Source organism: Malaya genurostris, chromosome 2 (genome assembly GCF_030247185.1).
Source record: "Malaya genurostris strain Urasoe2022 chromosome 2, Malgen_1.1, whole genome shotgun sequence".
NCBI lineage: Eukaryota > Metazoa > Arthropoda > Insecta > Diptera > Culicidae > Malaya > Malaya genurostris.
In genome coordinates, this window is record NC_080571.1 from 204,252,308 (window position 1) to 204,262,933 (window position 10,626).

Below are 10,626 nucleotides of genomic sequence, written 5' to 3' on the forward strand. Positions count from 1 at the left end.
GACTGACAGTTGTATTACCTGACTCGACGTTGCATATTGGGTTTTGGAAATCCATCTCAACTTATGAAGTGAACATTTTCAAATTAGACAAGTATATGGCACCATAATTCAATTGTTGTTGATAGGAAAAAATTATAAAATTTCGTCGATGAATATAATATAAGATATGTACTATCGTAACCATCATCTCAGTCCTTCGGGGCCATCAAAGCTAGCAAGTCAGTGAGAGCAAAGTAAACAAAATGAAGTAAAATACAACACATCATAGATTGTGAAAGTCAGTATTACAATTTGGCAGCGCACGTTTCATAACGATATCACATTTATAATCAAACATAAAAAAATCAACTTTCACAGCTAAATATCACAGATATTTAGCAACAACGAACTTATATACTTCTTCGTTGTTTTCGTCTTTGCGGAGAAGATGATGGTCACGAAAACATGGCGGCCTAGCAGGGACTTGATTCTTGCAGAGTCCCTTTGATTTGCTGCAAGCACAGATAACAGATATACATATATATATATATATATATATATATATATATATATATATATATATATATATATATATATATATATATATATATATATATATATATATATATATATATATATATATATATATATATATATATATATATATATATACACATATATATATATATATATATATATATATATATATATATATATATATATATATATATATATATATATATATATATATATATATATATATTTCAAAATGCTGTGTAAATTTCAAATTGGCTATACGTTCTACCAAATACAAATAATAATACCCCTAAGTCCCATACAAACGAACCGCCAATGTTTGGTTCACAGCCTGAACAAGTAAGCCTAGCAAATTACTCCCTTTCGTTGCGATAGTTTGAAAATGTAGAAGGAGATCGTTTCTGGCAACGCTTTATGCTAGTTGCTACGGCGCAAAACAAGTTTGTTTGTTTATGTTTTCCGTTGCTGTATTGCAACAAATTCAAAAGTACACTCCAGCTAATCGATGGATGAAGAATTGCGATATATTTTGGCAGTGATGGGACTTTATTTCATAAACGGGCCTTGGTGTGGAACATGGGTACGATTCGTAAGCGGCCCTTACACGTGACAATATTATTGTCAATCCAAAGTATTGTCAATACCGTCAATCCAATTGACTTGGTAACTTGAGTCCGCATTTTTCGAACAAATCATGCGTTTGAAGCTTCAAATATTGCAACTGAACATTGAAACATTGAGAGAAGAGTTCATTGCACATATTTGACAGTTTCTTCTCTGGAGAGAAAGTATTGTCGGATTGATGAGCAGTTTTGATTTTTTGACAATATTTTCGTCAATCCAATGAAGTTTCCATTACACGATCAAAAGTATTGTCAATACTCCTTGTATTGACAATAATATTGTCTCGTGTAAGGGCTGCTGTATACGTACCACGGAAACAGCGATTAGCGCTCTACACGATAAAATAAAAGTTAAAAGAGAAACAAATGCAAGCTGTATATGCGTTTTCCCAATAGTCACTCATCTATGCGTGACCCAGACAAATTGATTACAGCCCGAACGGTGGCAGACACAGCAGTTTTTCTCTCACGATGGATAAACTTATTAATTGAATTATTTTCTATTAGTATTATGACGTAAAGGTTCCCCGCATTTAGCAGATGTTGGAAAAATTCCTACTCCTCTGACGGGAGTGATTTGCAATGAGAAGAACGGATGGCTACCATAACGATTCGGTGAACAGTGCCGAGACATTCTAACATATAATACTGAGCAATTTCCGAAAAGCCAAGGATCAAATTTCTGAAAAGCCAAGGAATACAAAAAACAAAATCCGATATGGAATAACCCTATCTCATACACAACAACATAGTTCAAGTTTGTTTTTCACTATAATAAACAGTAACCATGGTGAATTTGTTCTTACCCTTCAGTGTTGCTAGTTTTATAGAAAACTCGTTAAAGTACATTGTCACTCTGACAGTGTATCATGACAGTGTACCGCAAGATGCAAAATGTGTCCTTGAAAATTTGTCGAAGTATTCCGTATTATAATTTGTATTTGGTTCTACCGACGACACGACCTGCCACTCGCTGTTAAAACTGTATCGTAAATTTAACTACCCCTCAGTAACTCGTAATGTCAAAATGAAATCCTTAGAAATATATTTGCAACTGGCAACCCAGGTTGATAAACTGTTGTTTTTAGAAAACAGTCACCATATCCTTGGTTACGTTTGTTGTTCAACTGAAAAATGTAAATAGAACAAAACGAACCAATATGTAATAAGTACTTCACAACGGTTCTATCGTAGGTCGCAAAGGTAGAAGATGAAATTTCAAGTATAGATGTATTATAGGTATAATTAAAACGGTTAGCTCATATAACATCTAACGATTTTTTAAAGGCTTCAAAATTATGTGCAATTGCTGATCATTTTTATTATGAATTAAGACGTATTTCTTTATTTAGGTTTTGCCCCCAGATCTTGATGAGATGGTCACTGACTCTAATGTTGGAGAATCTAAGTGAGTGATAAACCAGTGAACGGCCTTTAAGATTGAAAAATCAACACAAGGAGATTCGTACCACTGGCAAATTTTGATGAAGTACAGAAAATGTATATAAATCTTAGTGAAGAACTATTGTTGATATAATAAGGTCTTTCTAAAGTCATATATATATTTCTACAAATTAGTATCATACTCCTTCTTGTATTCGTAATAATAACTTCACAGCGGTATAAAGTTTCGCGAGTCATACTTAAGAAAATTCATCCGTATTTAAACACATTTACATTCAGAGCATTCAGGAACAGGATGTCAAGCGAAATATCCTATCGATGGCGATTGCTGCAATTATTATTTTTTCATTGATAAAAAAATGAAACGGGCATTGTACCGCGGTCACTCGAACAATGGTAGGATCTGAATTTACCTTATGGACAGATAAAAACTGGCCACATTCCTGGGCTGTTCTACTCACACATTTCTCATTTCTCACCAGGAAACAATTAGTCGGTAACTTTGTCAAGTGTTCGAATAGATTGGTTGTAAAGATCGCAATCATATTTTATTTAGAGCTCCATAGTGAAATCTGGCATACAAACAGCTAGGTTTCGTACCAATTCCTGGATAATAAAATTTGAAAGCTTACCAAATTAAAGAACTCCGAAACATATATTGTTACTCACCATAAAATATGCTAGATGCAGAGAATTATAAGTCTATAATCCTTTAAACTCTCCAGAAGTAATCTAGAGATAGACGAACTATCTTAATTTGTTTGTTTATTTATATCTCTATGGTACCTCGGTAACTATTTAGTAGCAACCAAAACAGTGTTGCTTAGGAATTTTATTTTTATCATTCACAAGGGGTCGCTATATTTGTGGTAACTGGCGGTAAATCGCTCACGGACACTTTTTATTCCGATTTTACTTTGAAGTGCCTGGTCGTGTCGTCGGTTCTACTGCCACCTACTCGACTATTCACCGCGAATTTTCAAAACGTTCCTCTACGTTCCTTCTGTCTGTTATATAAATATTTCAAGTACAAAAATTTTACCACTTATCATACGATTTCCCTAAGTGTTAAAGACAACATTTTTTCCACGTCGCATAAATCCTACGAGAATCCGATCGGAATAAACCAAAAATAAATTTATTAATTCAACCAACTTTATTTTATTTTTTCAATAAAAAGTACATATGAAAGGCAATAAGTTATTGCCCTTCATATATACTAATTATGGAAAATGTTATCTCACAACCAAACATACCCATATTTCAATCTCATTCACCTCGTCTCAAGATTCGTTTTTTGCATGTACATGCGGAATTGACGAATATCAAATGAAGTCGAATAAAAAATAAAAAAGAAAAAAGAAAGAAGAGAGAAATAAACAAGTCACGTACGGCGAGATAATGACGCAATTTGGCCTGGACAATTTTGAAAACAGCCGAAATGCAGCTAGCCTTCTGACGGTTGCCAGAATTCTTCCCAAGCGGGATTTTGGGTAGGTACCCAAAATCAACTATAGTGCATCTCCCCATTTTTGGGTAACGAGAGATGACCTAAGCATTTAGGCAAATGTTAGTTTCCAAAGCTCGCTACCCATTTTTTACGATCAAGTCAAAGTTTCAGTAAATAACGACCTAATTTCGGGTAGCTTCTAGAAGAGCTCGACAATGAGTGATTCCCACATTATCAAAATGACGGAATGAGCAATGAATTCTTACTGGTCGATCAACCCGATTGAGAGTGACATTATGAATGTCTTGTGAATGTCATTGAATATTCGCTCATTTTATGAACGTGTTAGTGTAAAAGTTAGGCGACTTAAGCCATTTCACTACACTCCTACTAGAGGAATGGATGATGCTGACTAAGGTAGGCCGTTTTGTTAATTTCCAGCAAATTTTAACAGTTTATACTGCAATTCTAATACCCGAAAAACTTAAAGATTACAATTTATATATTCAGTTATAAAATGTTTTCATTTAAAAATAAACTGAAAACCAGTACGAAAACGTACAAAATCGGGAAAGAAAAGACGAATTGATAATTCAGTCCGCATCTTCTCACTCAATTCCGACAGATTTCCGAATCAACCGGTTGTAGGCGAAATTCATTCGGAATCGGTTGTTGCACTGGAGTTGGAAATTGATTCAGCATTCATTTTGATTTCCACATGGAATTCCGAATGAAAATTTCTCTTTCGATTTTGAAATTTCTCCTCAAAAATCGATTTTCAGTGCACGTAAATAATTCCTTAACTGAGTACTGTTAATTCACAGTGTACAAGCTCGACTTTTTCTTTGTCATGAACAGAGTTGCCAGGTTATTTTTTGAAAAATCTGTAAAAACTTGAAATTTTATCTGGAATTGTCTGGGTCTACTATATACAGGGAAAATTTCACCGGTCTTCATTTTAGGTGAGCAAAAAAAATAAGGTCTCACCACCTGACCGAGATCTGACAAAACCTAGGAAAATTGGGAAAATTTGCAAAATCTGGTTAGTTTGAGCGTCTGGCGAAGCGAGAAAAATCTGACATTTGCCAGATAAATCTGGCAACATGGTCATGAATGTCAAATTTGGTCGATTCGATCGATGCCATCGATTCGGTTTTGTGCGGGGTATGCGGTATACTGGGTATACTTCTTTCCTTCTTTTCAACTCAAAACGTTGAGCAGTGTGCCACGCGCTCCGCTTGTGCTAGCCGAAAATATTAATTTTCGTTCCAATTGTTCTTAATCATGACGGAAACATTACAACTGCGCGGCCAGCTAGTCGGCCATTCCGGCTGGGTTACACAAATCGCGACTAACCCGAAATATCCGGATATGATTCTGTCTTCATCGCGAGGTATGTACAATGTTCAAAGATGGCGACTTACCTGTGCCTATGAATCGTAAACCGCGTGGAGTTTGGATTATATAGATATTCGTATTTTCTTCCAGATAAGACATTAATTGTATGGAAACTTACCCGTGACGATGCCAGCTACGGTATTCCCCAAAAGCGTCTGTACGGCCATTCGCATTTCATTAGTGACGTTGTTTTATCTTCCGACGGAAACTACGCCTTGTCCGGTTCGTGGGACAAAACTCTTCGCCTATGGGATTTAGCAGCAGGAAAATCTACACGCCGTTTTGAAGACCATACTAAGGTGTGAAACAATATATTGCACGGTCAAATTGAGAAAAATACTTAGGAGCTTAAGCGAATGTCATGTGGATGCATCGAAAGATTCTCCAGATGTCAATCCTTTTAAAGAGCGAGGAAGTGAAATTTCTTGTTCTTAGGGTCTCACTCTTGAAGCGCCTATGCGAGGCAGAAGAAAATTGATCGAATTAGTGCCAATGCGTGGCAGAAGATACATTTCCACCTTGGGTTGTGTAAACTGTGGCTAATCATCTAGTAATTTTATTCGCATAGGTATTGTTTCTAGTTATAGTTTATATTTTTGTGTGATTTCAACCGAAACATTTCATAAAAAATTATGCACAATCCCAGCTCCATATCGGATTATTCGTTGTTCAATATGGTGTTCATTTTTGAGCGTGCTAGAAAAAAATACTTGATTGTCTTTTCTTGCCGAGTAGCATCAACGCAACTTGGTGACGATGGTTGAGGTACAGTGAAATATTGAAATGTTCCGGTTCATTGCTCTGACATGCCATTGAATTCTCGATGAACATTAGAAAAGGTCCCAAGTGCAACTGATAGATTCTCTTTGTTTGATTGCTCTTTCAGTATTTTCCAACAATTTCTTAACTACAGATCGAAAGTCGATGGGTTCAGTGGTTATTCTATGTAAAGAGTTAGATAGAAGGATTACCGATAGGATCGTAATAATCGAAAGAGAAAGTAAACAAAGAGAAACTTTCATTTACTCTTAGGACCTTTTCTCGTGTTTGTCTTCAATTGGTTTTATGGTAGCCTGTTGATAACGATTTTTCTTCTTTTTTCTCCTAATAGGACGTTCTGTCTGTTGCATTCTCTGTAGATAATCGTCAGATTGTTTCGGGATCCCGTGACAAGACCATTAAATTGTGGAATACTTTGGCCGAGTGCAAGTACACCATCCAAGAGGATGGACATTCCGATTGGGTTTCATGTGTTCGTTTTTCACCAAACCACACTAATCCAATAATTGTTTCTGCTGGTTGGGATCGCACCGTTAAAGTTTGGAATTTGGCAAACTGTAAATTGAAAATCGATCACTTGGGTCACAACGGTTACCTGAATTCAGTGTCCGTTTCCCCGGACGGTTCTCTGTGTACATCTGGTGGTAAGGATTGCAAAGCGTTCCTGTGGGATTTGAACGATGGCAAACATCTGCACACTCTGGAACATAACGAGGTAATCAACGCACTGTGCTTCTCGCCGAATCGCTACTGGTTGTGTGTTGCATACGGACCATCGATTAAGATTTGGGATTTGGCATGCAAAACCATGGTTGAAGAACTGAAGCCATCGAAGGCTGATCCGCCACAATGTCTGTCATTAGCCTGGTCCACCGATGGACAGACCTTATATGCCGGATACTCGGATAATATTATTCGCGTTTGGCAGGTGTCCGTATCAGCGCGATAAGACCGTTGAGTTTGAATAAGATTTGTTTAATAAAAACACATTCGTATATTGGTATGTAAACCAATCCACAAGATACTGTACACCTTAATAATTCTCGAAATTCCCTGCAAAGCACTATTTTCCGATTTCGTTATGGAAGTTTAGTTGATTTTATAATACAGAGCGATTCATCAAACCCAGATAAAATGTATATCCCACAATTACTATGGTCCTAACCTGAGTGAACTAATAAGTTCGTTGATGGTGAGTATTAAGCAGCCTTCAGTATTGACTCGTATACGGCTTCAATAAATGAATCCAAAGAAGATGCCATTGTGAATAATGTGGTTTCCATTTTGTGTTTAGCTTACCCAAGCTCCATTGTCTGGCAGTGGTTTTCACTGCTCGAGAAAAAAATGCAACAATAATGATCGCCAAAACTCATTTCAAGCCGGATATTTTTGAAACTCAGAAAAAATGAACGCATTAACTATAATGTTTTTGATTTTTTTATTCAACTCTTCCTCCTTAATTCTACCCGTCAATTCTTTGCAACACGAGCCATCTTGCTTATTACACACTATTCACTCTTTCTTCAAATCTTTGTTTCGAATACATTCCCTGTTTTCCGGAGCTGTTCCTTCATGATCACTCATTTTTTTCTATCAGGCAAAGTTCTGGCGAGTTTCACGGCCTCGCCTCATTCGGCACAGAAACTGCATTGTTGACTTTGTGCAATTCTATCGCTGGTTTCGCGTAATGGTGCGATGCTAGATTCGGTCGACTTTGTGGGATCGGAGGAAGGGCAGCAGGCGCTTCTAAAGGCATTCTTCTTTCTATATTTGATCTTTTAACCTACACCCAGGCGGGAGTTTCCGAGGAATAAATCAAAGCCGGCGATCTGCTATAATGTATGTCTCGTCGTCCATTACGATTCGTATATGTACAGTTAAAACTGATCAATCGATTTTCGATCTGTTATCAGAGTTCAAGACCTCTGATGCAACACATGTACACCCCTATTCTGTATTTCGATCGAATCGGATTTTGTTGAACGAATGTAAAATTTTGCATTCTGTAAATCGATCGAGTGATGCTTTTGTATGGAAAACTCGAACTCGATCGAGCTACAGAATGCAAAATTTCGTATTCGATCGAAACAATCCGTTTCGAACGGAATACAGAATTGGGGTGGTAAGATACGCCAATAGATTTTGAAAGCTTCTTCGCGCATGTCCTCGTTATTTATTGGATTGGATGTGAATAAATTTTGCAATCAGTCCGCAATACAGAAGGTTTTAGTTTAATTTTCGACATTTCGATTCAAGTGATTTCTTTCTTAGTGATCTGGGTTTAACTTTGTTTCGCAATGTTTATTGTTACTAATAGCTCATAATGTTACACAATTATTACACTGTAAAATTGTTGTAAACCCTGCTACTGTTAATTTGTGTACTGCTTGCTGTTTCGTTGGTGAAAGCTTTGGGAACTAAATTGAGCAGTACAGTGCACACAACAGCCTATTTTCTGTTCGTAAATGCAGTGAGATTTAAATTGGAAAACTAGTAAAATGCAGCATGGAATAATGTAAGCAATTACTATTCTACTGATCCACACATAAATGTCCCATGTAGATGAGAAATCTCATAGAGCATGGGGCAGCTCTGCGTAGGACGGTAGCATTACGATTACAGTGGATCACAATTCTTACTTATTCTTTGTGTAGATGCTCTTTTTCCTTGAGAATGGAAAAGTCCAACCGCATCCAGATGATTACTAAGACAAACATGATGTAGAGGAAGCCTACCACCAGCAACGGTTCCTGCAGCATCATCACTCGACTAAAATTGTACTTCAAGTTGAAATCAGCGATATGATTCTCTACCACATTTTTCTTGCTGAATGAGATCACGGGACGACCAAAGGTGTCCAGATATGTGTAATGCAGTGTATCTGGATTACGGGTTACTGAATAAGGAGCTATCAATTTAATGTTGGTGGATCCTTCCGGTAAAATGATTTTCGTCGTAACTTCATCCACAACCATGTCATCAAAGATATGGTCAACAAGTCTCATCTTCAACAGATAATTTTCTCCGGTTTGGAAAAGATATTCAAAGCTGGGAACGTTATATCCCAGAGTGTAGTGTGTTTTCCATCCTCCGAATAGTGGAAAACGTGGCCGCAGATCTAGCTCAACCGCATCCTTCAATACACGCATGGCAGAAGTAGAAATGTTTCCGTTGGTATCTCGGTAGTACACTCCTGTTGCAGAAGCTGGGAGTAAAGTTTTGTACGATTTAACACATGCTTGATTGGAGCGTGAATCTTTCTGATAATCATAACGAGAAAAAGCCCCCTTCAGAGCGGCTCCGGAATGGACGATATCGATGGTTTCCTCAACTGCTATATTTCCCCAGTGAGACACTTCAATCACTCGTTCCAATGTAGTCACGGTCATAAATGGAGTATAATTTTCAAAATGTACGGCAAGCGGTTCCACAGAGAAAGCTGTAAATATTCAAGTAAATACACTAGTACACAAAACAATTGAATTTCGTGGCTTACTCACCAGCAATGTTGTCATATGCACCATAAGTAATCGTACTATCCGATTGAACAACCGGCTTGAACTGTGTGTAGCTTTCTACATTGCGAGAGCTTAGATGGACCGTTGTTTTCTGAGTAACAGTTTTGAATGGCGAATAAAAATAAACGTTACCAAAGTACTGCACCAGTTGCCGTTCAGTTTGTGCTATGGATGTTGGATAGGGCTTAAGCGATTTGGTGAATACCGTATCAATGTACACAACCGGATTAGATGATCCAGCCGGCAGGGTCATCGAAAAAATTACACCTTTCGGTGAAGGCGTTTCAGTTAGCTTCAAATCTTTTTTCGATGAATCTTTAGCGGCAATGAATGCCAAACGCTCTCGTTCTTCATTCTGAATTATGAACAAATAACTATTGATCGCTTTTTTCGACTTGTGCTCCAGTGTGATTTTGTATGAAATTTTGACTAACTGTGAAGTAAGATCTATAGTGCGATCTACATTTTTGTTCTCGATTTCCACATCAATTGCAGACTGTGCACTCAAAACGCACACGGCAAGCACTGCCAGCAATACTACACTTCTGAACATAATCCTTTGAATAACAGGGAAATTACTATATCAACAGGAAAAGGAAAAAGCCGCACGAATAATCATGGAGTAAAACTGCCTTCTTTCAACAACCGAGTACAGCAAAAGGACACGCACACACGATGCATCAATAGTAATTTGACAACTGTAAAATATTGACGTGTTAAAATCGACATAACCATCTGACAAAGTCGATATAAAATTTGTAATCGCGTCATGGGTCTACACACTCCTACACAATTATTCAAAATCAGGGACGTAAATCATTAAATCTATCGCACCAAAGGTAACTACCCACATTATCAGATCCGAATGGATTCCGAATCAATTCCGAATCGGCGAGAAATTTTCATTCGGAATTTCATGTGGAAATCATAATGAATT

General features: G+C 37.2%; 2 protein-coding genes across 2 annotated transcripts; one reads left to right on the forward strand and one right to left on the reverse strand.

The window, feature by feature from the left end:
* The first annotated feature begins 5,175 nt into the window (after positions 1 to 5,175).
* Positions 5,176 to 7,191, forward strand: LOC131427178 (small ribosomal subunit protein RACK1). The gene is made up of 3 exons (XM_058590146.1): positions 5,176 to 5,386; positions 5,482 to 5,690; positions 6,503 to 7,191. Exons 1-3 carry the CDS (start codon positions 5,278 to 5,280, stop codon positions 7,118 to 7,120), a joined length of 936 nt encoding a protein of 311 aa, XP_058446129.1. The 5' UTR covers positions 5,176 to 5,277; the 3' UTR covers positions 7,121 to 7,191.
* Positions 7,192 to 8,457: 1,266 nt separating this feature from the next.
* On the reverse strand, positions 8,458 to 10,375 carry LOC131427179 (dolichyl-diphosphooligosaccharide--protein glycosyltransferase subunit 1). Its single transcript, XM_058590147.1, has 2 exons — positions 9,672 to 10,375; positions 8,458 to 9,610 (listed from the first exon to the last, which is right to left on the reverse strand). Exons 1-2 carry the CDS (start codon positions 10,240 to 10,242, stop codon positions 8,811 to 8,813), a joined length of 1,371 nt encoding a protein of 456 aa, XP_058446130.1. The 5' UTR covers positions 10,243 to 10,375; the 3' UTR covers positions 8,458 to 8,810.
* Positions 10,376 to 10,626: the final 251 nt, after the last annotated feature.

What these genes read in the sequence shown, in the direction of transcription:
- LOC131427178 (XM_058590146.1), top strand. Translation starts at nt 5,278, where the DNA reads ATGACGGAAACATTACAACTGCGCGGCCAGCTAGTCGGCCATTCCGGC. An exon ending in GATTCTGTCTTCATCGCGAG is followed by an intron (nt 5,387 to 5,481) that starts GTATGTACAATG and finishes ATTTTCTTCCAG; the next exon opens with ATAAGACATTAATTGTATGG. An exon ending in GTTTTGAAGACCATACTAAG is followed by an intron (nt 5,691 to 6,502) that starts GTGTGAAACAAT and finishes TTCTCCTAATAG; the next exon opens with GACGTTCTGTCTGTTGCATT.
- LOC131427179 (XM_058590147.1), bottom strand. Translation starts at nt 10,242, where the DNA reads ATGTTCAGAAGTGTAGTATTGCTGGCAGTGCTTGCCGTGTGCGTTTTG. An exon ending in TGCATATGACAACATTGCTG is followed by an intron (nt 9,611 to 9,671) that starts GTGAGTAAGCCA and finishes GAATATTTACAG; the next exon opens with CTTTCTCTGTGGAACCGCTT.